The 27,414-nt window shown below is 45.7% G+C and overlaps 2 protein-coding genes across 6 annotated transcripts in view; one reads left to right on the top strand and one right to left on the bottom strand.

The window, feature by feature from the left end:
* The window catches only part of CSTPP1 (centriolar satellite-associated tubulin polyglutamylase complex regulator 1), a 138,664-nt gene extending 128,069 nt beyond the window's left edge, over positions 1–10,595 (top strand). For all 4 annotated transcript variants that reach the window (XM_081856130.1, XM_081856131.1, XM_081856133.1 and 1 more), the window contains 5 exons: positions 875–960; positions 3,820–4,015; positions 5,085–5,194; positions 8,934–8,997; positions 9,649–10,595. In XM_081856130.1, the coding sequence (XP_081712256.1) occupies positions 875–960; positions 3,820–4,015; positions 5,085–5,194; positions 8,934–8,997; positions 9,649–9,829 (637 nt within the window). In that variant the 3' untranslated portion in view covers positions 9,830–10,595. The remainder of the gene's footprint in view (positions 1–874; positions 961–3,819; positions 4,016–5,084; positions 5,195–8,933; positions 8,998–9,648) is intronic.
* Positions 10,596–10,963: 368 nt separating this feature from the next.
* Positions 10,964–27,408, bottom strand: ARFGAP2 (ARF GTPase activating protein 2). Of its 2 annotated transcripts, XM_081855938.1 has the most exons (17): positions 27,256–27,408; positions 26,735–26,853; positions 23,231–23,303; positions 22,786–22,917; positions 22,614–22,694; positions 21,214–21,316; positions 20,303–20,359; positions 18,942–18,986; positions 18,198–18,250; positions 17,027–17,163; positions 16,600–16,731; positions 15,780–15,908; positions 15,557–15,688; positions 14,340–14,466; positions 14,148–14,238; positions 13,759–13,877; positions 10,964–12,943 (listed from the first exon to the last, which is right to left on the bottom strand). In XM_081855938.1, exons 1-17 carry the CDS (start codon positions 27,325–27,327, stop codon positions 12,923–12,925), a joined length of 1,623 nt encoding a protein of 540 aa, XP_081712064.1. In that variant the 5' UTR covers positions 27,328–27,408; the 3' UTR covers positions 10,964–12,922. The 2 variants fall into 2 exon arrangements, with proteins under 2 accessions (XP_081712064.1, XP_081712065.1); XM_081855939.1 differs by lacking the exon at positions 18,942–18,986.
* Positions 27,409–27,414: the final 6 nt, after the last annotated feature.

The following is a 27,414-nucleotide window of genomic DNA, read 5'->3' as shown; positions in this document are numbered from 1 at the left end:
ATAGTGATTCTGTATCTTACATGTATGACATTTTTATTTCGTACTGGCCAAAGCAGGACTGAGACTTGTGGGATTCCAAAGTTTAGGTGTCAGGAAGGTCCTCCATCACCACCTTTTTAGGAACAAGTGAAATAAGTTAAGAACCTCCTTCCGTGAAAGCACCCAGTCTCTTGGAGGCAGCTCAGCTCTCAATGTTTCATTTCTGTTTCCACAGGGTTCTAATGTTGCTTCCACACACCATGAAATCAGATCGACCCAATAGCCACGCTTGTCTGTTTTAGCAGAAGCAGTCTCAGGGCGCCTTAAAGATTTATCCAGTTTATAACAAAACAGCTGAAGCCACAGGTGGTGAACCTGTAGCCTTCAAGCTAAATTTGTGTGGTTGGTAGGAGTTCAGAGAGCAGGAGGCAGGAAATTGTGTGTCTATGTGTTTGTGTGTGTGTGGCTGGGAGAGAGCCGAAAGAGATGGAGTGATGGAAGACAGGGAAGCCTTTGTCATGTGATCAGTTTAGACCTCTGGCAGTTTAGACCTCCGTTCATTCATTCCCTGGCAGCCTGCTGGGTGAGATGGAAGAGAGACGAGAGAAGAGTGTAGCACACCGGGAGAGAGAGGAAAGGTGTGCTTTCGCCCCACTTTTGGCTCTGCCTCCCATCACCTGCTTTGGGAAATAGGCAGAGGTAATTCCTAGGATTCCAGTCCATGGAAGCTTGTGCATCTGTTCTAGTCTATAAAGGGCTGTGACCCTCTTTGTGAGTTCGTTTTGTGACTCTGAAGAGTCCTCGCTCACTTCCTGTGAACTTGGCCTCAGCTGTAAGTTACCTGGCATAGCAACTGGCTGTTGTTGAACTATCTGTCTCTCCTTCTCCATTCCAGGATTGTTCTCATGGATGATGCTGTGGACTGCTTGATGTCTTTTTCAGACTTCCTGTTTGCCCTCCAGATCCAGTTTTACTACTCAGGTGAACCCATCTTACTAACCTTGTCTCTCTTACTACGGTGACCCATTTAGGATTGTAGACTCTGGACTTAGCAGTTTCACACTATTGCCCACCCACCCCTTTTTACATGGTGATATGTATTGCTTCACTTACGGTAACTTCAAAACGTGATAAGACAGCAGCCCTGCACTTCACTCTGCTGAGTGTGGCCCTGCCCTCATGGTGCCACTGTCCTCCTGCACAGCTACAATAGACAGGAGTGTGGCAGGAGTGTGGGCAACACAGGCCAGGAAGCCTTGTCCTACAACACAGATCCTCCTGATAGAGAACTGCATGTGAAGATCATTCACTCTACACATGCCTGAGTCAGAGAGACACTTTGGATGCAACTCATTTCCAGAAAACACTGAAGTTAAAGCATGAAAAGTACATGTGGCTCCTCCTCATGTGTGAACTTTGCATCTATTTCACCGTATATTTATTATTATTGCTTTATATATTTCTACCCTCTCCTTTAAAGGCAAGCCCTCGCAAGGTGGCTTTTGAAAAACAATGGACAAATAGCACAATAAAAACACACAAGATAAAAGCATATACAGGAGTCCAGCTTGAAAAATAAGAAGCTTGGTGAAATAAAGAAGTCTTTAGAGTCTGCTTAAGAACGACAAGAAAAGGGGACAAGCAGAGTTCTTCTACAAGTGTGGAGCTGACACTGAAAAGGCCCTGTTTTTGGTATTTGTCAACCTTAGTAGGAGGTCCTTAGCCTGGGTGGGTTCATATGGGTGTAGGCAGCGCTTCAAATAATCTGGTCCTAAACTGTTCAGGGTTTTAAAGGTTACCACCAGTTCTTCACACTGAGGCCAGAAACAAATTGGTGGCAAGAGCAACTGATGCAAAATCAGTGTGATGTGATCAAACTGTCTACTCCCACAAGCATTCTGGCAGCTGAAGTTTGTAGCAGCTGAAGTTTCTGGACTGTCTCCAAAGGCAAATCACTGTAGTAGTTTAGTCTGGATGTAACCAATGCATGTGCAACTGGGGCCAGCTCCACTTTCTCCAGACAAGGCTGCAATTGGTGAATGAACCCAAACTGATAGAAGTCACTCCCAGCCACTGAGGTCACCTCCAGAAATAACACTATGCCCAGGAGCACCCCCAAACCACACACTGGATTCTGTGTAACCCCATCAAAAACCTGTTGTGAACAAACCTCCATTGATATGTGCACCCACCATACCTGAACACTGGCCATGCTGCCTCAGATTGCATTGTAACCCAAAACACCTGGAGAAGAAAAATATCAATATACAACCAGCACGACCACAAATAGGCATCATGTACATGGTTTTCTCACATCTTCACAAAACCCTTTACATGTAGCAAATTCAAAATGCTTGAAGCAGCCCCAAGTATTTTATTTCTGGAAAGCAGTTTCCTTTCTGATGGTAACCAGCGAGAGAATGGGTCTGAGTGAAAACTCTAGCACCTGTCAGGGATAAAAACCCTGAAATTTGGGAACAGTGTATATTCATGGTAACCATGTGGAAATGCCTGTTTACATTTTATTGCCTCTGGGAGATGGAATCGTGTGCTAAATTCCTTCATCCTTACGACACGCCTCTCTGTTGTTTATCTCTGGGCAGGGATGGAATCCAAATGCACAGCAGATAATGAACCCCTCTCTCAGTCACTCTCTCCTGCGTGAATGGGGTCCATTTCAAGAATGCAGCATGTTCTGAAAGCTGCTCTAAACTCTGGACCTTCAGGATAACCTTAGAAAGCCACCCATCTTCGTGACGCATCATAGCCTTCCAGGCTCTAGTTGTGTGCATAGAGGTCGGCAGACACAGACCACAGGTCACCACTTCCATGCTCATCTGCGCACGTCAGCTTTCCAGGCTACCCTACCAGCCCACATGCATGCAAACCACTCAGTGTGGAATCTACATCTGTAAATGGCTGACCAGGTCCATAAACAAACTTGTTTAATTTTAGATTCTGGGAGTAAACAGCGGGGAAGGTTTGGAGCCTGGGGGGAAATGCTTTCGGCCAGCTTCTCCCCCTAATTTTCCCTTTGGACCCTGTCTTGTGTTTACTTTGGATTTGTGCTGAAGTACACTGGGCTGCAGGCTGGAGACTGCTTGACCCAACTCCCTTGCCTCCTCCAACAATTCCAAACAGCTTCTTCCTAACTTGGGTGGTGTTTATCTCTGTGACGGTGGAAGTTTGCGTGTTTAAGAAGCTAGTCCGATTGGGTGGCCTTGACTTTCACTCTCCTTCGTAGAATTAAAGTTGGAAGGAATTTTTCTTAAAAAGCACACTCAAAGAGCAGGACCAACAATTCATCCACAAGATATTCAGAGGTGGCCCTGTGAAATCATCTTGTGGCTTTCTTGTCCCATCCTGAAAAGGCTAAGTGCTAGGCTGTGTCACTAAGGCACAGAGGTTGCCAGTGTGATTTCCTCCCAGATGTTGTGGGCTACAGCACCCACCAGCCCCAGCCAGCATGGCCAATGGCCAGGGATGATGGAGCTGCTTGGTTTTTGTTTTTTTTGTTTTTTTACAATTCTAGACCACCCTTCATCCGAGGATCACAAGGCAGTTTACAATATAAAAACACAAAAATACATACCATAGTATTAGTCCAAAACCATGTGAAGGGGTTGGCATCCCCTGCACTAAGGCCTTTTGGGTCACCTCATGACATAGTAACACAAGTAAAATACAGTATTGCATGCTCTAAGGCTTCTTTGCCAATATCATGCATAAGTAACTGCAGGAGGAAGAATGGGATCGATTTCCTACACATGTCCCCAAGCCTTGAGAATTCCCATGTGTGCCAATAACCATGATTTCTAAGTTGCCTTTCCATTCTCACAGAGTTCATTGAAAGTGTGGCTGCCATCTATCAAGAGCTCTTGACGGGCAAGAACCCAAACACCGTCATTGTGCCTACATCATCCTCTGGGCAGCATCGTTCGCGCCAGACTCTAAGTGAGTGCAGCCAGCTCGATGGGGTGGAGGCATCTGCATTTTACCAGTGCCTTGAGTCTCTGTGTGACAGGTCCAAATACAGGTAAGGCTTGTGACCGGCTAACATGAATAAACCATGGTTCATCTTTGCCTACCTTGCAGGGAGGGGAGGGGCTCCCTGAAGTCTAGGCAAAGACACTCATCACATCTAGGAACTGAGATGTGGCAAGTTGCCCTGTATCCTTAGCCCAATGCTGCCTCTCTGCTCTCTGAAACTAGCACGGCTAAGTACCACTGATAGTTAGATGGGTGTCAGAAATTATGATACCAGCTTCTCAAGGAGCACACAACTGCAAAAAGGCAGTTTTCCCTGTAACAAGTGAGCACGTTTTGAGACCCCTCTTAACTCTGAGTTCTGCCAGAGGGTCTTTTGACTTAAGAGTACCCTAGTATTCTCAGGCCCATCGAGGGCATTTCAGGCTGAGCGTGAAATAGGGCCCATTTCTCAATAGAAACAGTGCTGACTGTATCCTTCCTTCAGTACGAGAGCTATGCCAGCGCTGACAGAAATGGATTGCAGTACCTGCTGGTCAAAGTTGTTGGGAAATGCCCTTCAGCAAAGCACTTTTCACCTCCTCACATTAAAAGGCAATCGTGGTTGCCTGTGGAGATTATTTATTCATACCCTGCTTTATAGCCCCAAGACACTCTCAAAGCAGCTCACAGAAGATTCTCAAAAATTAAAGCCATGTTCAAATCTAGTACAGAAGCAGGAATTGTACAGGGTCCACACAGAGCCAGGCTTGTCCAGGCATCATTTCCTGTCCTTGTCCTTCTTCCTTGATGCCACAGCGGGCAGCAGTCCTCCCCTGAGGCAAGGGAATGGGACTAACTGATTGGATCCTGGCAAGACTATGGTGAAAGGAGTCTTCCCTTACTGGTAACATGCCAGGCGGCAGCTCCCACCAAAATCCCTTGAGGCAAGGGGGTCCAGCCCAATTCACGCATGGCCAGAGTCAGAGGGAGTTACGGGGAGATTATTTCTTCCTGCGTCCTTTTAAAAGACAGCTTCATGTTGCAAAGTGACACCTGATCCATCCCTCCATCCATAAGCTGAAATTGCTGAAACTGATGCAGCACAATTTCTTCCTGTCTTCCTCTCGTTTGCCTAGTTGTCCCCCATCTGCTATTGTGAAGGAAGTTCTGAGCAGTGTGCAGAGACTGACCTTCTATGGATTTCTGATGGCTCTTGCAAAGCATCATGGGATCAACAGAGCCCTCGGTAAAGAAAAGTCCCACCCTGTTTCTTCCCTCTCCCCTGCAATGATGTGGTCTAGGGAAGTTGACAGCAGGTTTTAAAGTGACCACTGAGAAAGATGCCTTTGCCGACCAAATATGCCAGAAGAACAATGTAGGAGCGTTTTAGAAAGGTCCCTTCGGAGTAAAGAAACTTGGAATGAATCAGTCAAGAAAGGCAAGCGGGACAGTACAAAAAAACTGCTTTAATTCCTTCCAGTTGCCCAAAGACCACATCATGCATTATCTTTTAGTTGTAAAGTGTGACTGTGGCAGAGGCGTGTTTGGAAACATGGGGTTCATACCGGTCCCCTTGTGAGGCAGCTGTGACTGGCTGCAACTGTCTGCTGAATATACATTTGTTGATTTGTTTCTGCAAAATGAGAGAAGTGGTTCTTAAATTAATTGTTTAATTATTGGCCCAATCATTTGTGGCCTGCACTGGATCAAATGAATTATGATTGGCTAAAGTGAGCCCATCAGATTTCACATTTAATCTCATGTATTCCTTTGTGCTAAATTTCTAGCTATTGTTGGATTCTGTCCTATATTAGACTGAAACCTTGCAGCATGGTCCCATTTCTTTCCCTAGCTCAGTGATCCGAAAGCCTTTCTTTTATGAAATCTCTTTCCTGCTCTTACTCCCTGAAATCAAGACTCCCTGGACTCCCTTAAGTCCCAGGCTGAGCAAAGAAGGGGGAAGAAAGATGTAACATGGGAACTATGGGAACCAGCTGGGATGAGTCTGGAACCTCCCTCCCTGTGTTCAGTCCAGCCACACCTCTTCCTCTCCAGGGATAAACTGGGGGCAGGGACCGGGATGGGGGGTGGCTGGCTGTCAGGTTTGCAGCAGAAGCCTGATCCACGTTATGCTGATTGGTTGGTTCCCCATGATGCCATGAAGAAATGCTCCCGGCTCCAACTCTTGCACTTTGCAATCTTGCACTTTGAAAACATTTTCTTTGTTCTAACTGGTAAGCCCATGAGTGAGCATGAGTGCAGCAATCTTAAAAATGAAAAGAGAAGAGGAAGGCTGGGGAGCAGACAATACTGATGACAGAGTTGGCATTTGATTTGCTGCTGTTCACATTTCAGTTGTGAATCTGGGCTTACCCCAGAGTTGAGAGAGATGCTGCTAATTTCTCCTCATTGCTATGCCTCTCATCGCCCAAAATACTGGCAATTTTGTCTTCCTTTTCTCTTGCCTTATGGACTGAGTTGTAATCAGGACTCTGTCTATCCTCAAAACAAAATAAAAAAATTCCTTCCAGTAGCACCTTAAAGACCAACTAAGTTAGTTCTTGGTATCTGAAGAAGTGTGCATGCACACGAAAGCTCATACCAAGAACTAACTTAGTTGGTCTTTAAGGTGCTACTGGAAGGAATTTTTTTTATTTTGTTTTGACTATGGCAGACCAACATGGCTACCTATCTGTAACTCTGTCTATCCTGTTAGTCTACATCCAGAATGCTAGGTAAGGCATGCTAAATTCAGCAACCTGGGAATTTAATCCTTCATTCCCCAATTCCTAGTTCCTGTTGCAAATATAGGCTTGAAAGTCTGAACATATATCCTCCTCCTCTCCCTCCCTCCCAATATATACATCCCTTGTCCTGCCTTTAATGAGGATAAATTGTGCCCAGTAGGTAAACATGGGCACACTTCCTTTCTTAGCTTAACATATATAGGTTACAGACCCCATATTTTCTTTTCTAAAAATGCTGATTTGTGTCTTTTTTAAAAAAAAAAAGTATAAAAGCGAAGATAGAATGCACCTCGGTCACAATAAGAAGCTCCACATCTCTCTATTATCAGAGAGGATTGGCTTTAGCTGGGCACTTACATACACTTTCCAGAGTTGTGTTGTTCCTAACTCTCATCATCATACCTGCAAAGGTTTATCTGTGCTTCCAGCTAGGTTTGGTAACACTAGGAAAGTGTCTGTACCCCTCTGAGAATATAGTCTTTCTGGGGCAGGTTAACTATTCAGATGTTACTGGAGCTTGTCGTCAGGCCTTGCAGAGGAGTACTAGTGACTTCTGAGTATCTTCAACCCATTGCAAGTCCCTGTACGAAGCTGCTTCTCAGTCCCTCTGCCCTCTCTCGTTTTCCGGCCCGTGTGAGCCGCCTGCCAAGGGTCTAAGTCACAGCACAGCCAGCGCTGCTCTCCCTCCCTGTGCCTCAGCCAGCCATCTGAGCTGCTAATGCTCTCCTGGTGCAGGGCTGTTTACCCAGCAGCAAGGAGATTATATATCAAAGGGGACAGAGCATACAAGCCTGCAATCCCCTCTGCAAACAGGCTTAGAGAGACATCCATTCACAGGAGGAAGAGGGTGCCTGGACTGTGCCTAGCCAGGTCTGCAAAAGCCACTTTCCAGTAAAGGTGCAAAGCCAACATATGGGCTGAGCAAGCCCTGCCATCGCTGTGCCATGCACAAAGTGCCTGGGTTTTCCCTTCCATTAAGGCAGGCCTGGCCTCTGGCCTCTTGCCAGCTTCCTGCCGAGGCCTCTCACAGGGAGGGGCAGCAGCCGCAAGTCGAACAGGTGCTCTCGTCTTGGCAAGGGAAGCCGGATTCTTCTCCTGGTGCCTTTTCATCTTCCCTGCACGCAGGCTGATTTGAATAGGCTTTGGTCTGCAGGGGATCACAGGCTCCCCGGAGCCCTGCAGCGAGGGCAGTTCCAGGCGAGGGCTGGGAGGCGCTTTCAAGCAGGGGCCTTGGAGAGGCGGCAGCCCTGCCATGACGAGAGACAGGGATTAGAGCACAGCGGATGAGTTTCTCAGGCAGATGGCAACGCCCAGCCTCACGTCAATATTGATTCACCAGTCCTCTAAGTGCTGCCTACCGACTCTCCCAAGAGATTCAAGCGTCCCAGGAGACTTTCTTACACATGCAGGAAGATGACCAGCATTTGGCTGGGTTCAGCTAATTGAGGCTGTGGAAGGCTGGCGGCAGGCAGGAGCATTTTCTTGGCTGCTGCAGGCTTCTGTGACATGGAGCCAGGGGTGCTGAAGAACCCCATTTCTTGGAGTGTCAGAGAACACAGGAAGTTGCCTTCCTGTGGTCAGACCATTGGTCCATCTAATTTAGCGGCTCTTCCAGCTTAGCTCCCACCCCAAGCCACTACATCTTTATTTACCCTCTTGCAAACATGCATCCAGTATATTGTGGGAAGCAGAAAGGGTTAAGGCATTTTTTTCCCACCCCAAGTTGTCTCCTATCAATACTGCTTTGCAGCAAGGAAGCAGGCCATCAGGATTTCATTCTACGCAATTGTGCAATTTCTGTGAAGACACAATGGAAAGACAGCAGCAAGGGTGCTTGCTTTCAGCTCCCCCCTCCAGACACCTCAGTGGGTTTATGTGTTAAGATTTTCTATGAGGCATCCCTCAGAAGACGACAGCTGCATAGGCACCCTTGTTACAAGTGGCCGAGATCATGTAGCTCCTTCTAAGCAAGAAAACAAGCAATAGAGCATGTAAAAGGTAATCAGTTAACATAACTGAGTACCCGCAAATCCCATTGTTTTGGGAAAGAGATTGACCAGCCTTGACTTAACTGCATGTTCTCAAAGGGATGTATCATCCACTCTGCAGAAGGCTCTATTTGCATTATGAAGTTAAGTGGACATAGAAGTTGTCAAGTTCCTATGGCATATGGATGACAGCAGCTTTTGCTGAAGTGTCAGGCTGATCTTCACCTTGTTGCTTTTTTCTCTCCTCCAGGTGCTCTCCCAGATAAGGCAGACCTGCTGCTTGACCCACATATGGATCAGGAACTGGAGAAACTGTAAGTCCCTTTTCCAGTGGAGAAAGCAGAGTCAGGCAACATGTCCCTCTAGCTCAGTAGTCTACTCTGCAGTGCCTCTTCCTTCAAGGACATTTCCACCCCTGTCTGCAGATGACAGGGACTGAACCCGACACCTTCCGCTTATAAAACATGCATTTTGCCCCTGAGCTACAGGCACAAGTTATGCAGCAGGACTCCTCTTTGGATCCGTCTCAGCTCAGTGGTGCAGTTGATGAGACGGCAAATTGCCTTTTTAAGCAGTTACCGCTAATTGACAAGGAGGACTGGAAGACTTTCCAGCCCAAGTCTAATCCCAACAAACAGCACCTGTGCAAGAGTGCAAAAGGTGTCTCACACAGCAGTTTGGCTAGCCACCTTAAAAGAGACCCAGAGGCTTCTAACTAAGGAGGCAGCCTTAGCTGTGCAAGTCAAGAGTCCTGTCACTTAAACAAGAGCAGTTTAGGAAGTGGAAGCTATATGCCAGCAGAGGAAGCTCTTGGCTTGTTGCAAACATTAAATCTTTCATTGCAAGAACAATGCATGCAGCAGAGGAGCCCTGACGGCAACCTGTAAGCCACATCCCTTCCCCCGTATACTAGTGCACAAGATTCTGCAATGACAAATCTCTCAGCCCCATTTTTCTTCTTGCAGGGTAGCTCAGGTTTCCGGGCTCTCCCTTTCCAATTCCAACCCTGCCAGCGGGGATGCGACCAATGTGCCTTCCCGCCCCTCTCTCCGCCTCAGCTCCCCTTGGAGGCCTCTCCTCCACCGCCGGAAAATGGATGCGGAAAGCGACGGCTCCACCGAAGAGACAGATTCCTCTGAGAACTGATGGATAGATATGCATGGGAGTACAAGCTTATTTCCAGCCCTTGTAACTGAAGCCATGTAGGCGTTGATGAAACATAGCTGTTTAAGCACCTTCCTCCACAAGCTCAACGTGTGACCTGCTCCTTTTTACTCTTTATCAGTATTATAGCTCAGAGCTCCCTCTCAGCAAGGCACACCCCATTCTAACAAAAACTGTTGTTTTCTCCTCATACTGGCAGAGAAATTGGATGGCTAGGCCATGAAAGCTGACATCAGCTGCAGGGTTCGACTGCCCTCTCGTGGCAAACAAGTCAAATTAGTAGAAACGTTCTAGCACTAGGGCAAGTAGTAGCTACCTTTGAAAAATCAATTCTAATCCCAAAACTATGCACTGTGAAACATTTTCATCCTCATCCAAGGATAGGAAATATACAAGATGAAGCCTGTAACTCAAAGCACTCTCTTGTCCTCGCGAGATTTATTTTACTTTCTCCTCCTGTATATGCCCTATCTGCTAGTCGGTTAGCTATTCCAATACCTTCCAAGCTTTCACCTCAAAATTCAAACAAGTTAGTAAGACATGACCCCAGTTAAGTCACCAGATCTGAAATTTGGGGCTAAGCTTCCATACTTTGTGGGATGGCCATTGCCAATGAGCATTTTCAGATGCTTACTGGGCTCTATCATAGGAGAAAGGAGTAGGGCATTATTTATTAATTTGCAAAGCTTTAAACTTTCCTGCAAACAAAGTATAATATATAGTAAATAAAGCATGTTGTAAAAGGCAAGTAATGTGTCTGAGATTCATTACAACCTTGAGGGAATGCAAAAGGTGACAATACCGCTCAAAACTCCACTGAATCATTGGTAAGTGTCTTCCTAGGGAAGGTACAAAGTTTTTTTTTTTTTAAAAAAAACAGTGTATTAATCAGACGGTGTTTCAAATCAGCTCATTTTTCATAAAGAAAAAATCAACACAAATTGGTAATCCTTTAAGGCAACTTTCACACCCAGACTGTGTCCTCTTCACACCTCACCTGAAGTCTGCTAACTTCCCTTCCTAGCCCATGGCATAGAAAAGGGAGTAGCTCTGCCTGCCCCAGTGTCCCTGGGGTCCATCAGCTACATCTGAATTTAAAAAAGGAAGTCACAGAAATGGAACACACACGTATTTGATTTTATTCACTTGGGGTGGGAGGGAGAGAATCCATATCACTCCCCTTTGGACCCCCACACACAGCAGAGGCCCAACCTTGGCCACAACAAAGCTCATTAATACTACCGTTTTAACTCAAAAGTACACAGACAGCCCAAGAAGAGAACCCTCTTCCAGTCGAGAGCACACCAGGCCAAACCAAAGCTCTGCAAACTCCTGGCCTTGGAAAGGAGCACTTTAAGACAAATTTGCAATAATCGAAGTTAAAACATCAGTGCATTTTCAGAACCCAGGGAGCAAAAAATGAGAAGTGGAGCAGACCCAAGGGGGCGGGGAAGAGATTTCCAGTAAGCCCATGCAGCCATTTACCTTCTTGGGGAAGTGTGCAAGGAGAAAGCAGGTCAATTGCACTAATGAATATGCAGATATGGAAATAGGCAAGATGTTGCTCCATCATAAAGTGGGTCCTCAAGCTACCCTGATAAACCTCATCTCTCTTTCTAGCAAGAGCATCTTATTGAAACCAAAGTCATCATTCCAGTGTACTCTTAGTGGTTGATTTCCCAGTGAAGAGCGATTAGACAGACTTGCTACCTTAACAGAATGTACAATGGGCACGACGCAAGTCTTCAGATGAACCCACAGCTGCAACAGCAACTATCATGCAAGGTAAATGTAAAATGGTTACAACAGCAAGCACCGCTTCACGTGGATTGAGTTTCCCAGTGTGATGAGGAGATTCTTCTTCCAACAGAAGAACATAAACCAAGGCAGGGGGGAAAGGCATGCAGATGCAAGAGGGGGCTTTGTGGCAGGATAGCTTCTGTCCTGAACATCAAAGCAGCATTGTGGGATGGAAGAGAGCACTTTCATCTGCTCCTGTTCTTCATCTACACCAGCAGAACTGTAACTGGAGTCGTTTAAGAAAGAAAGAAACCCAGAATGCTGGGCTAGAAGGAGCAAAGGGGCAGCAGTGAAGCTTCGAAAAGGGGAAGCCGCTTTCCTTGAAACTACTTCCTTTCCCCACGTGCAGCACAGATGGGGCCATGCTATTCAGGTAGATCTCGCCGGGGAAGGGAGGCCAGCAACAGCAGTGGTTGCACAAACAGCACCAGAGCCAGTGGACTGAGCGGCCACTGCCCTGTTTTGTTAGCAGTTTCCATAAAGGTCTGAAAGGAAACCAAGAGGGCACAAAGGAGACGAGGCAACAGGTTATATGAAACAGCAGGCCCAATAACCTCTTCATTCCTCAACTGAAGATGCTCTCTTCTCAACAGCATCAACCCACGGTTCAGGGTGTGTGTGACAGGGTAAGAAATGTACGTTTCCCCAGCTGTCCAGCATATTTGCGTAACACTGCAAATATCTTGCACAAGCCCACCCAAGCATGCCTTGATCCTTTGCTGCTTGCTACAGATGGAGGCTTTTAAGTCGCTGCTCTCAAAAAGGGATCTAATTATATCACATTGGTTCAAGGCATGGCCAGCAAGAATGACCTTGTGCCAAAATCAAAACTTCCCCCTGTTCTAGAAGACAGTCTAGGCCCTGGGGATTCCCCAACATTCCCCTGTTTACTGCCATTTCCCTTGGAAGAGTTTCAGACAAAGCTTCCTTCTCCCCCCAAACATATTCTGCTAATAACAGCCAGGGGCTGGGGGAAGTGGAAACAGCAGCAGCCCAGAGGTCAACTGGCAACCCTTGTGCAGTGCGCAGCAGCAGCAGGGGATTCTCTGGAAGGGCCAATATTCCATTAGATGAAGGTTGGGGTCATTTCAAATAGAAAATAATGTCCAGAGAGTTTTTGAGCAAGTGTCAGGCATGTCCATTTCTCCTTCTCTCCTCAAGAAGCCCCTAGCCATGCTTGGCTAAAAAGCAATCCTGTTCAATTCTTCCAGGTGGACTCAAGGTGCAATTGGTGTTTCGCTGATGGCCACAAGCTGCAAACTCTCTCCTGAATCCTCAATATGAGCCATAGCGATCCTAAGAGGTGGGAGAGGGAGGACAGAAAGAGGCAACTTAGCACATTGCCCACAGAAATGATGCCATATTTCTCAGCACCTGAATACAGCAGCTAACCCCCCAAAATAGTTAAAACTTCAGGCCAAATATCAGGACATAAAAGTGCCGGCTGGATCAGGTCCAAAAGCAAGCCCATCCTACTAAGCTCTGAATAAGAGGCTTATGAACCATGTAAAAGGTTACTTTTGCTGGCAAAGAATTTCCATGCTGCCATCTCAGATCATGCAACATCTCCACTGTAAGCAAGGAGCTGCTCTCACCAATAACATGAGAAAAGATCAGAATGAGAACTGGCTGTAGCCCCTGTCATCCCATCATTTGACAAAAGCAGCTCCTCACACAGGAGCATTAGGGGAACAGCCCAAGTGTGTAAGCAGGTGAGCTTGAGGTTTGCACACACAGCGTTAAGTGTGGATGAGGCCTGCATTAAGGTTTCCGTCTAAACTTCTGTTCCAGAACTACAAAGTATAAAAACACCAGTTACTTTGCATATGTTTGCATCATCTACCTGAGTCCAAGTAGCTTTGCAAAAGCTGGGAATTTAAATTTAGCATACATGGTGCAGTAATTTATTATCTTCTAGTGGACTGACCAGCCAGCTGCTTTAGAAGTGTTGGAAACTTTTTGACCCCTACATGAATGAGAACGAAACAAAAGCCAGAGACAAGACATCACACATGGCTTCCAGGATTGTAACCTTCACTATCAGAGTTTGAAGTCTGCGTGAGGCATTTAGAGCCTCTTGCCACGACTACACAACAGGCGTGCTACCTCACCTGAAGGGAATTCATCACACCATTGGCTAGAACAGCCATCTTGCCAGCAACAGACTTCACCCCTTGCTTGAACTGGGCAATATCAGCAGCAGGCAGTACATTTCCAATTGAAACACTACCTAGAGAGGCGGAAGGAAAAACAACACCATCAGAGAGTTCTGCTGTATGAGGAAGATGCTCATCTTATGGAAAAGGCCTTGCTGGCTGAGATCCTAGGTTGGGAAATCCACTAGGAGATCCTGTAACCCTGAGTCAGATATGTAATCTGCTCCATGATTTGACACTCAAGCCAGCCAAGCCCATCCCTTTCTGAGTAATAGGTGTTAAGGGCCACACCAGCCCCTTGGTGACAGAAGAAAACCCGTCTCTCAAGTTGTTTGCTGACATACCCGAGTTCCCTGTCTCAGACTCTCCAAACAGATCAGCAGAGCTGATGGCATTACTGCCAGAGAGTTGTTGGAGTCGGGATCTGGCCTCATACTGGAAAGAGAAAACAAAATAAGACACAGGAAACAGAAGCTGGTGGTTGCTAGCTGATGGGTGGCAACAGCTTGAAGACAGAGAAATCATCCAGCACTTGCCTCAGCATCAGCTTCCCGCCCAAAGAACATGTCAGACGAGATGGCTTTGGCCCCAGCAAACTTCTGTCGAGCTTCACTAGACTCTACTACTGAGATCTTGCTCTCTGTCTCTCTTCTGTTGGTGGGTCTGAGTGGAGGAGAAAGGAAAGCCCTGTAACAGCAATCCATAGAGTCACAACCCAGTGCACAGGTATTCGGCCATGGTGAGAAAGTGGAACCCCATCTGTTCAACTCCAAGTTAGTTGGATGTCATAAGCCCCCTCAGCCAAGCGCTATGTCATACACTGGATTGATTCACACAGCACATTAAACCATAGCTGAAACCCAGCCAGTTTTAAATGAATAAGCAGTGTGTCATGTTGCAGGCTGTTCCAAAGTTTGAACAGCACTCTTCCCGTTCCTGATGTGCCACAGTCAAAACCAGGCAGAGTTGGGTTTGTTCCCCTGAAGAACCCACAAGTAGCTACCCAAGTACAAACCTTTGTTACTGCTTATGGTTTGGAGACAAACAAATTTCAGGCCATGGCCCAGAAGCTACAAGAAGCCAAAGTCTGGCTTGTTTTGTCCACAGAACAGCAGAAGCAGGAGCAGGCAGGGAGTGCAGTGAGAACCTTTCAGCAGTACACTTAAGGCACATTGCTTGTTCACATTAAGCCACAGGTTTAGTGAATTGTTTTTCTAAACTATGGTTTCTGCAGTGTGTAAACCTGGTCACTATTTTCCTCAGTTAAACAAAGACAAAAGCCCCCTGCTCTCATCAGCAACAGAGCGACTATCACTCGAGCAACCAGCATTTATCAGTGGCTTAGTCAAAGCATTGCTCTGAGATCCATTCGTATTGATTGCAAATGTTGTTGTTATTATAACATTTATGCCCCACCTTTCCTCCTGGGAGCTTTGGGTGTCACATTAGGTTTCTCTCCCTCCCTGTTTTATCCTAACAACCACCCTGTGGGATAGGTTAGGCTGAGAAACAAGGTCACTTAGGAAGCTTCATGGCTGAGTGGAAATTTGAACCCTCATCTCTGAAGTTTAGTCCATCAGACCACAATACGGTGCCATTTTGAAACTGGTGTCTTTTGGACAGTGCTTGAGGCAAAATGCCTTGGGAAAGCCTAAGAGGCCTTTTTGTCAGGTGCTGGTTAAAGAGCAGTCATGTATGTCCCTGAACAGTTCCTTCAAGAAACTCCTTTCCAGATGGGACTCATCACTTTTACCTTTCACCAATGGGCCGGATACTGGAGATAGTGATGTCTGTCTCCTCTTCTCCTTTGTCAATCCCCCAGGTGTTGTCTGTTTCCCACTGTGAGCCAAAAGCATCTCCTAATGAGAAGGGATTATCTTTGTACCTATGAAAAAAAAATGAGAAGAGATGATTATCCAGGCCAGATAAAGAAAAGCTGGGCAAGAGCGAATGGCACTGCAACCACTCAGTCTTACTTGGGTGGTCCGGATGTGAAACTTCCAGTGTCTTCAAACAGATCCAGCTGGGACCGAGAGGACTTTGCAGTCACTGGTGTTTCTTGTTCTATCATTTGCATCTCAGCAAGGACAGAGTGTGAGATGGAACTAGGAGGAAGAAGCACCAAGATAAAACCCTCCTGGCAGAGCCCAACACCTACTTCTCACCATTAGAACTACATTGGCTCAAAAATAAGACCCAAGTCAATCTAGTCTGCCTCCCTTTAAAGGAGCTCAAGGTGTTACTCATCAAATTCTGCAGGCAGCCTCCCATCCTGTCAATAACTAGACCTTCTGGCTTTTCAGAAAGGCTGCTACATCACTTCATTAAGGCTGTGCTCTGAGCTAGCCAGAATGTAGAGATCATGGCAAAAGCAGATGTGAGACTTAAAAGACTGCTAAAACTTATGCTGTATACAGTCTGGGTGGGTAATAAATAAACAATGAGGGAGCCAGGACAGTGTCTCATTTTCTAAAGATACAAATTTCATTATACCTCAGATCAGATTCTACAAGATGGAAAAGCAGAAGAGCCACCCAAAGCTGAAGATCTACTGGAAAGAAGCAATCTTTTGATTGGGGCAAATATAGATTACATTCAAGGCTAATATTCAGGATTCACAAGCCACTCCAAATAGAGTAGACTGGAACTCAGCTCACCAATGATGTACTCTTGAACCACAATCTTCCTGCCTATTGAGACAGCAGCAACTAAACCCCCAAGTGATCCTGGGGCAGATGTTACACTAAAATCTACCCATTCGGCACATTCTCCTTGTTCTTCATGTATAGCAAATACCTCCTGGACACCAATCCCATGCCCAGTCTCTCAGCTTGTTCACGCTTTTTTCCTTCCAGGTTCTGGAGTTTCTTCTCCTCCTTCTTCCGATCAATCTGCAACTCCTGGTATGCCAGTCTCATTGAGGCAACTCTGAGGGAGACAACAAAATCAACTGGCAGGTGAGTCCAGAATACATGTAAACTACCCACATATCTCATCATTCTGAAATGAGGAAATGGGTAAGCAGGACAGACTTTATGTACTCAAAAAAGCTCAGGCCCGGGCAGGACAACACTTATTTAGTCCTGACTTTGTTATGTGCCAATTGCTTCATCATTCCATGCCAAATACAAGTTTTCCTATGATAGGAAGCTTGTCCCAATAACTCTGCATACAAACATATACAGATCCTAACTTGAGGATGCTGCAAGTGTGCCTCACTTACAGGGACTCCTCAGCTTGCTTCTTGCACTCTGCAGCCTGTTGTTCCCTCATCTTTTCAGCCACCTGGGCCTGTCGTTCAATTTCAGTGAAACTCTGGCTGCTCACTTTTTGAGCTCCAAGACCCTTTTTGGTCCCCAGCTGGAAGAAACAGAAGCAGAATAAAGGTTCCAAGAAAAGCCACAGTGAGCCTTTAAAATGGCAAAACCAAAGGACCAATTACTGCAAACGATGCAAGGGGCGCAGAGAGAGTCAGTGAACAAATCTGGCCAGTTCAAGACAAATTTGATAGGCCCCTCCAAATGCTAAAAGGGAAGATTTAAAGGGTGGGAATTCTTTTGTGCTCAGCAGGCCAGATCCTTATCTGTCCCCATCCCTGCAGAGCAACTGTGACAGTTGCTTGGTGCAACCCACCTGTTAAAAGTCGCTTACACAGGGCTTGGGAACTGCAGCACAAGGGGCTTTGCCATCCCTATGCTTAGTTACCAGTGCTGAGCACAAGGCTGGCCAAGCTGCTTTCTGCAGAGATCAAAGAACCATAGAGTTGTAGAGCTGGAAGGGATCACTTGCACTGCAGGAATCAAATTGGCTACATGATACAGGTCCCCCCACCCCCCGACCCCGGTAAGAAACTTGGGTTGTTCAGCCAAACTTGCCACATCTCTGACTGCCCCACAAATCTCATCCTATGGTATGGGCCAGGGAGACACGGTTTGGGGAAAATAGCCTCACAGGCCAAATTTGGCCTACAGGCTGCAGGTTCCCCACCAGAGAAAAACAGCTGCTCACTATTTTGCAAGCTTTGCTGTATGCAGTTCCACTATTTACTCATCAGCTGTACTTCATATGATGTTTGAAATTTTATAAGTTTACCAATGATGTAATCTCTCCCTCCCCCAGCTTTTTCAAGCTCATTCTGAATATTTCTCTATATGCACAGTATTTGGTTGTGTGCACAATCATTGAAATCAAATCCAATCAAGAATCAGGCAGATCCCTGGAAGCACTGATACCCACAAGTAGCATACAATGCAAAACTGATTAGAGAAAATCCTTATTAGATACTCAAGGCAAATGGCAAGGCCATTTGCTGGGTAGATGTGGACTGGGGAGCAAATCTTTATCAGAAAAAAGAGATGTGTGTAGTTAGACAAAATCCCTCTCAGCAGACATACCCCTTTCTTAGTAGCACCTGGCTTCTTCTTTCCAATGAGTGAAGATTTTATTTCTGCAACAGGGAAAAATAATGAGCAGACATGAAAGACAGCAAGAAATCTGCTGTTAGTCCCAACACTAGTAGCTGTTATTTAAGGCTTTTGTGGCACAAGTGTGCCAGATGCATAGTTAATACACCCAACAGCTCTGGCAGCAGCATAGAGAAATCCAAAGGCAGTATGACAGGCCACACCATGCAATTTCAGATTAGCCGCTTTGTGGTCCCCCTTCCTGAGTTGAAAAAGCAGCATAAAATCACCCTAAGAAATGGTGCTTCAAAGAATCTGGTTTGAAAAACTAGACTGATTTCCCAATATGTTACATATATTGCAACAAAAAACTGGTGCTTGAGAAGCCAAAGGGTGCCTGGTAGCTCAGGTTGGCCTTGGAGAAGAGCTCTAGTGGCAACAAAGCACTGCTGCAGGACTGAAGCTACATTTTCTAGGGAGGCTGCTCAGTATTCCTAAAGCAGTTAGCAACGCAAGTGCCTCCTTGAAACGAGCCACGTGTGTCCACTTGGCTGACTGCAAAGATAGCAAAGAGCAGGATGGATCCTCAACTTCACTAGTGAGGAAGATCAACTTCCTTGAAATGACAATTTGAATGTAGAAGACAGACAAACCCTGGCCTGAAGGCAGAACCACAGAAAGAAAAGGCAGAGGCAAGGCACCACAAGTAGCCAGTGCAGGCCCTTAGCCAGTTACCTCTGGCAGGAGCAGCCCCTTGCCGAGACAGACACATGGATGCGTCTGAGGAAGAAAAAGACATGTACATGTTGGAAACTAAAATGGTACGTTCTAGGTATAGTCTGGGCTCAGGGCAGACCGAAACACATCCTCCACAAGAAGGCCCAAGCAAAATTGCAGGAACAGGATACTAGCATCTATAGGCTGGAATCAGACATCGTGGTTTATCAGACCAGGCACAGATCCTGTGCATGCAAGCTTTCTCTGTCCTTCTCCACACACACACTGCTTTGATGAAGGCAACCTAGTTCATAGTGACATCTGATCCAGAAACTATGCTTTAAGGTCCTCCTCCAAACCAAATCCGATTCTAGTTTCATATTCTTGAGCCCGTAAAGTACAGTTTCCCTGTTTTGACAGCAAGGGAAACTGTGGTTAGAATGTAAGGTATCTTCGCCAAAGTTGAATGGATACGGGGAGGAGGAGCAAACATGCATGTAACTATTCCTGGTCCAATACACCACGGTTTAGCAGACTGGATTGTTAAAATCAGAATCAGATCACAGTCTTCAGTAATGGCTAGTTCCTCTTGACGAATAAGTCAATAATAGTTCTAATTTTCATTTATTCACTCAATACTACCCCAGTCCCCCTGGTGAATTATTGCTTTTGACCTAAACAAACACTGGGATCTCAAGGTCAGAAGGAACAGGCCATCCAGAAATTGCAGAATATATGGTATGCTGATACCATATATGGGAAGAGTCTCCAATACTGAATAAAATCTTTTTCTTAATTCTGTGCAAGGATGAATGGTCATCTTCATATTTGAAGGCCGTTATACTGATGGAGCAGATTTGTGTTTTTTTATGCTCTGGAGGATAGGGTCCAAACCAACAAATTAAAATTACAAGAAAGGGGATTGTGACTAAAAATTATGAAGAGATTCCTTCTGGAACAAGCAGCTGACAGGTGAACATACTTGTGTGGAAGTGAAAGACTTTCTTTTGTTAGAAATCTCTACGCAGATGTTGGATCACCCATCTGGCATGGTTTCAAATTGGGTGAGGGACCACGTATTGAGATTCCTTCATTGCAGCGTGAATGCTCTAATTTTATGCCTAACGGCCGATTTCCTCTACCAGCCAGTTGGACTAGATGATCTTTAGGTATATTCCAACTCTATAGTTCTAATTTTCAAAAGCCAGACTTAGAAGTGACCCAATTCCTCCTCCAGAGTCAGAAGCACTGGCCTCCCTTACCTGATTCAGCATCTGAAATAAACTCTGTTGTTAATGCAGACCATCTACTCAAAATAAATGGTGAGCCACTGAGACATTATGTTTAACATAATAGGAAACAAGGGAGCTTACACTTACCAAGAGATCCTTTAGGAGAAGTGCTCAGCAGGTCAATAGATGGACCCTGGTCAGGCTCTATGGGCAAGAGCACACACACTTATTTTTTAAAATGGCAACTAAGGTAGAGCAAAGAAGATGCATGTCTTGTGTCCAGTATCTTGGACAATTAAAATGATTTTTTCTCATCCCACAAAACGTTGATGTTCCAGGACCACTGCTTACTATCCAGAAAACTCCCTGCAGGAAATTACTGGACAGCTACTAGAAACCACTAGAGTCTCACTGACCATCAAGAATACGCATCTCCAAACTCAGCCCTCCAGATGTTTTGGGACTACAGCTCTCATCATCCCTAGCTAACAGGACCAGTGGTCAGGGATGATGGGAACTGTAGTCCCAAAACATCAAGAGGGCCGAGTTTGCCCATGCCTGGTCAAGAATATTCCAAGCAACAGAACTGCTTCCACACACCTGATACTTTTAAATCTATATAGAAGGGGTGGGGAACCCATGGCCTTCTATATATTGTTGAAATCCAGCTCCCATCAGCTCCAAGCAATGTCATTACTGAAGTGGGTTGATGGGAACTGTAGTCCATCAACTTCTGAAAGACAGAGGTTCCCCACCCCTGCCCTATAGGAGATGCAGGACTCCTTAACTTAAGTCACGCAATGTAAACACCCTTTTCCAAGAGAAAAATAAAATGTTCACTTCAAGAGAACATGGGTATGGCTGCCAAACGTTGTGGAGAGATGCCACAACATGCATGCAACAATGAAGCAATTCTTCAATCCTCTATATTGACTCATGTGTTACACTGCACAGATCCTCTGCTCATCATTCATCCTGAGAACAAGCAAGATCAAGTGTCTTTCCAGCCAGGCTAGGAAGATTCAATAGGGGCAAAGGAGCTAAATAGTGATACTCACGTTGAACTTCATTATTCTCAGTAGACTTTGCTGTTCTCTCCAATTCTAGCGAAGGCTCTACTGTGCTCTGGCCTGTTTCAACCACATCCCAGGTATTACAATCCTTAAAAGAAAATGAACTGGCCCTCAAGAAGATGCAACAATTTGGATCGGACAGTACAAATAGATCAAACTCAGAAACCCTTGGTTAACAGGATATGCATTTCAAACGCATAACACCCAGTAAGCATTAACAGTGTTCTCAAGTATTACAATGTATGCCCTCAAGGTGGCTTCTTGTGGGGAAATCTGGAGCCAAGCCGATTTAAGACTCAGGCCATGCTGTCCCGTATCTTTAGATATAATCTCCTCCGTGGCAAGAAACAGTTTTGGAGAAGGAAACCCAATCCCTTGAGACCAGCTCTCCAATCCTAAGCATGCTTAAGTAGATGGTACCCTGAAATCAATGGATCTTCCAGTTTAGAGTCAAAGTGGAAATCTCCCAGTCTTGCCCCTGTATGAGAGAGAAGCTATTCTAGACAGGAAAGACATAAGCTATGAATCATCTTGTTGAACAAAACCAAGAGTTCATCTTGTTCAAAACTCCATTTCTAGGAAGCTCAGAAGCAGTGCAGAAACTAAAAGCTATCATCTCTTTGAACCCAGGATCCAGTATCTGGAAGTATACTGCCCCTGAGCAAGGTCAGGGTGGGGGGATCCTAAGGAAACAAGACAAAAAAGAAAAAAGAAGAAGGGAAGGGCCTGTATCTCAGTAGAAGAACACAGGCTCTGCACGAACAGGAATCCCAGGGACCATCTCCAGTTGGAGGGTTGTGGGTGGCAGGGCTAGGAAGACCACCTCTGACTGGAGAACAGCCAACACTCAAATCAAAGAAGACTGAGCCAAACAGACCACTGATCTGACTCCGTGGCCCTGTCACACCAAGTCAGTTCATGGCTTAGCCTGCACACACTGGCTCACAAGGAGGAGGTTGCAGCTACTTTGCTCCTCCTCAGGCTTTTTAGGTTAGCACAGCACCTCAGCTAGGGTTTTGGCTCTGCTTGTCATTCGAACCTGGGACTATGGTTAATGTTTCTCTTCCTTAACTATGATCGGTAGCCAATTTTTTTCCTAAGGTTACAGGTGGTGGTCAAGGAGGAAAGATCTTCACCACAATCCAAGCCAAACCTTGATTACTGTGACATGCAAACCAGGCCAGTTTGCATGTATGAATGTAAACAACCACCTCAAGGAGGCAAACGTAGTGAATATGGCAGGTCCAAACCACTGAGCAGCACGACCCCTCCAACTTGACCTATGTAGGTTACAGAGTTTTGGATCAAATACATTCATGACCTGTAGTTCTCCCATCAATGAAGGTTGCTGATGGAAAGGGGCAATCCAAGTTGGCTCAACACACCTGTGTATGTTCCAAGAAGAAATCGGCATCACTCTTTTCTGGGGAGTGGCCTGGAGTTCCACTCAGCCCATCAATCAGGAGCTGGAAAAGGAGAAAATAGTTTGTCGTATTCAGTAGCAAGCACCATGGTCCCTGATCCTTCCCAACAGCAAAGAGGCTCATCTGCACTTACATCATTCCCATACTTGGCCATCGCAGCAGTTGCCAACTGCCGGATCTTCTCCCGGTACATCTGGGCTGCGCGGCTATTATACTTGGCACTGGCATCTGTGGTGGTGCAACCATACTGGCGGAAAAAGGCAGTCTGGCAGGGGTGGAGAGGAAATTTAGTTGAAGTCCAGGATTAGAAAAATGAAGAGCAAATGAAACAAACGGGTGACCTCCTGCAACTAAAGGGCCTGATTCCAGACATAGACCTGCAAGAATTCAGCTTTCTCTTGGAAGCAGGAGTTTCAGGAACACAGGCCACCATGTTCTTTTATTTTATAAGCAAGTTTGATAAACAAATATTTATTAAGAAAACACCAACCACTTGACTATGACATCTACCAAAGAGGAGCATGGTAAAAAGGTCCAGGCATGCAACTAAAGATCATCAACTTCAAATGGCTCCTTACCGCATTGGCATTGCTACCCACTTGCATACACCTCAGCTGAAACCAGCTCCAGTTGAAATCAAGCTCTGTGGACCTGACAAGAGAACAAAACCTGGAGTCATTATCACAGAAAAGTTCACCAGATCAGGCTCAGAAGGGTTTGAACAACACAATGTACAATGGAAGCAGATCTCTGGGAATATATGAGCTACTGTTAGTGCCCCTGAACCAATAAATATCTTCCATATTAGTTTCCGGGTGAGGGCAGTGGCCAGAGGTGTACCTTGGTTTCCTTGTGCCCTTGGGCAAGGAGATGTTGTACCAGTGCCTCTATAGCCAGGAGAGAGCAAGGACCAGAAACTCAAAAAGTCTGCTTTGCATTGCCTTTTGCACTGCACCAGTGACTCCCTTTGTGGCCATCAGGGTCAGATCTGCTCTTCTCCACACCTCCTCCTCCTCCTCCATTGGTCCATCTGTCTACCTTCCTCCCTCCACTCCCTGCTTTCCCTTCTGCCTTCTGCCTCCTTCCTCCCTTCCTTTTTCCTCCTCCTGCAACTCTTACCCGCTCCCTGTCTTTCTTCCCTAAGCCTTGCTAGGCACTCCACTCACTGGGAAGGGGGCACCACAGGGTTGCTGAGATGGCCCATGTCAGCAACCGGATTCCTCTGGTGAGGGTGAGGGTGCCCAGATTCCTAGCCACTCCAAGCCAGATGGAGAGATGTGATTTTTGTGCCTCCCTGACCCTGTGTCCTTGGTGGGGGCCAACCTGGCCAACCTCTAGGTACACCCCTGGCAGTGGCTCATGTGTTACCAGAGCTTTGACCCAGTTGTATTTGGCTGTTTGAACTCCTTCAGTCTGGCCTGTTAACCAGAATAATTTCAGACTGAATACAAGGTAGTGGGTACCCAATAATTCAGATGCAAAAGTGTTGGCAAGGAGAATATGTTTTGAGCACACAAGCAAAAAGACTCTTCAGATGTATCCAGCTAGCATGCATTTATCTTTTTTTCCAAGAAACACACAAAAATACCAAGTGGACAATTTTTTGGATTAGGGAAAAACAAGCACACACAAAGGAAGACAGCTTGCTTCTCTTAGGATCTTCTGTTGAGGCCCTGCTCTGACTTCTTTATCAGGAGTGCACCATGAAACAATAAAGGAGGGTTTTTTCAGTGGTGGTACCCTGGCTATGGAATACCATCTCCCAAGGAGGAATGCCTGGGGCCAACTTTACAAGCTTTTAGATGCCAGATTCAGACACTTTTATTCAACTAGCTATTTTTAAAAGTATATATGTCTCAACATGTTTTGAGCTTTTATTTGTTCTTTTGTGTTTTGGTTTTTTGAAATTGTATTATGAATTACATTAGCAGTGCCCTGAAATCTGATCCAATGAAAGGAGGGACGGTATAGAAAGCTTCTAAATAAATAAATGGCTAATTTCAAAGATACAAAACTCATCTCAGTATGTGCTGGTCAACAATACTTTAAAGAAGCGTTTGTACTCTCTGAAATAATGTTTCCTCCCTCCCCCCCAAAAAAATGTTGGGGGAGGGATGTCTGTTGTAGGGCAGGATATGTTTACATGCTCTTTTTATTGAAAATCCATTTTAAAATATTTTTTAAAGCAGCAGCAGCAGTGTTTGTATTGTTGAAATAGATGTGATGGCTTTAGCACTGCTGTCAAGCAGCTCTGCAGAAACTTCTTTGACATGTTCTTCAAAGCCTTATCTAATTTGTGTACATACTTCTATAGGCTCATAAATACAGGAAGAAATGGCCATGAAAACCACCACAGAGAATTATGCACTCCAGAGCTTGGGAAAGCTGTTGTACCCATACTTTGTACATTCATTTACTAAAACAGAAATACAGAAATACAAATGATTCTAGCTGATACTCTTCTAACCAATGAAAGTTTCCTCTAGATGTATGAATTTCATTTCTCCTGGTATGGTACTGTCAGCCATGAGATACTCAGAAATCAATATGTATCAAGTATCTCAGTTCTGTCACATGACACAGCAGCCAGAAGAAGCTATGTACTTCTTGCTTTGCCAAAATTGCATGGTCCTGCTCCAACACAGAATTCTACTTTCCTTCTGTTCACCGAGGACAAAGAGAGAGCATTTCAGGTAAGGAACTATTATAAGAGCCAAAGAGCTTACACTGTAAGAACAAGAACTAGAGCTAGCTAGCTAGCCTGTGTGAGTAATCCGATACTCTCACAGAAGTAGGTCAGGTAAAGGGTAAGTGCGGGCTTTCAAGCTTCACAAATGTATTGAAATGAGACAAATACTTCAATGTATTAGAATTCAGCCAAAAAAAAGGAGCATGTTAAAGGGTCTGTTCAAGCATGTTCACTGCTCAGTTTTTATATAACATACTTTACATGTGCAATAAAGTCAGAGATCAAGTGTTAGAGATGGACAGCTTTTATGACCATTGCACATCACCTCAAATGTAAAATCTTTCAACAGACAGCCGTGGAGGAGTGTCAAGTGGTGGAAAATTCAAGTATGAAATCAGTCTCAGTGCACTACAGTGAACAGTTGTTATTTTTATACATTGCCAAGGAAGGAGGAAGCTTTACAGAATTCTAACACGGCCCCCAACTCCAATGTTTTCTTCCATTGGTGTGGAAACAGGTTTTTAACCAAAGGAATGCCTGTAGCAACTCTCTTCCTTCCATAGCTAATCACTAGGATTGTTGCATGGCAAACAGAAACATTTTCTGAAATGATGATTCCCTCTTTTTGAATTTCCCTTCAAATGCTGTATAGGTACAAACAAGCATGCACTCACTACAACACAAAATATTAACTAATGCCACCTATAAAATGACAATAATACCAGAAAGAAACACACAAATCTATCACTCAATTTGCAGAAGTATATAAATAAATTAAATAGTGCAAACTTGTATGCAGTCACACATCATGTGCAAAATAATTTTTAAAGATCATAGCAATCAGCAGTGCGTTTTCTGAGTATTATAACTACATCTGTAGATGAACGGAACATTACAAAGAAGTTCATTCAATACTTGTCTAACTACGAAAGTAGCCATCTCTTGTTACGAAAGTAGCCATCTCTAAGTCATCAAGAACAAACTTTACCACAAATATATTACAGTGCTTTTTTCTGGGGGTACTCAAGGGTACCTAGTAATAGCAACTTTTCCTTCCAGATGTTAAGTGTGGCACTTATTGCAACAACTTCATGGTGAGTACCAATCTGTATAATGAACTATATAAATATCCTGCCTGTTTTCAAACAGCAGTACAATGAACAAGTGAGAGAAAGGGGATTAGGCTATTCTTAGGATCCTCAAAGATTACCTAATCAAACACGTTTTACTGCACAAGAGCCATTTTAGGAGAATTACACAAGACACTGGAGTTGCACACAATGAGCCACGTTGATCGTTGGTCCCCGTACGACTAAAGCAGGAATCCTGTATCTCTCACGTTCCTCACCTTACCTCCCACCCCTCCAAAAACAAACAAAACGCTAGTACTCACCGGATAAAGCTGAGATGCACACCCAGCGACCGGTGAACCCCAGAGCAGTCAATGCAGAGAAACACTCCATAGGTGATGCTGGCCCAGCTCGGGTTCTTCGCACCGCAGTCAAAGCAGGACTACAAGAAACAGAAGAGAAGCTGGGAGGAAGACCAACAGGGAGCCACCGGGAAAGGAAGGCCAGCAGGCCAGCTTCCTTATAGGGAGCCAGTATGTCTCGTCTGGCGCCAGTGACTAACTATGACGAGTCTTTCCCCACCCTGTAGCTTGAAACGAGGGGACTGCGGGGGTGAAACGGGCCGCTGTGCTTTGAGGGGACGCAGGTGCCGTCCTCCTTCAAGGTCTCAAAGCTCACGGCCCCAGCCCGGCCGCAGGTGGACGGGGCACTGCGGCGGTGGCAGAACCGAAGCGGAAGGGGGCGGTGGGGAGGGGAGACGCTGGGCCGGCGGGCGTCTGCCATCGGGAACAGCGGCCAAAGAGACACTCCAGAGCCTCCTGCCTCAACTCCCCGCGCTCGGTACCTTGTTGGGCGGCGCAGACCGAAGCCGCTTGAAAAGGGTCTGAATCTCCGCCTTGCTGGGCCCGGCCGCCATGTTTTCTTTTTCCCAGCACCCACCGCGGCCGGCAAAAGGTCGCCGCGGGGACCAATCCGCGCGCGGGGTGTTTCCCTCCGACGGGTC

Source organism: Podarcis erhardii, assembly GCF_964252035.2.
Source record: "Podarcis erhardii genome assembly, chromosome: 1".
NCBI classification, from domain to species: domain Eukaryota; kingdom Metazoa; phylum Chordata; class Lepidosauria; order Squamata; family Lacertidae; genus Podarcis; species Podarcis erhardii.
The sequence above is the reverse complement of the archived record's forward strand: the minus strand, read 5'-3'. Positions and strand labels throughout refer to the sequence as shown.

Coding starts and splice junctions, on each gene's coding strand:
- ARFGAP2 (XM_081855938.1), bottom strand. CDS start 27,327: ATGGCGGCCGGGCCCAGCAAGGCGGAGATTCAGACCCTTTTCAAGCGG. Junction 15,909..16,599: donor ATGGGATTGGTGTCCAGGAG/GTATTTGCTATA, acceptor TCTTCCTCCTAG/TTCCATCTCACACTCTGTCC. Junction 14,467..15,556: donor ATCCGGCCCATTGGTGAAAG/GTAAAAGTGATG, acceptor TCCTCCACTCAG/ACCCACCAACAGAAGAGAGA.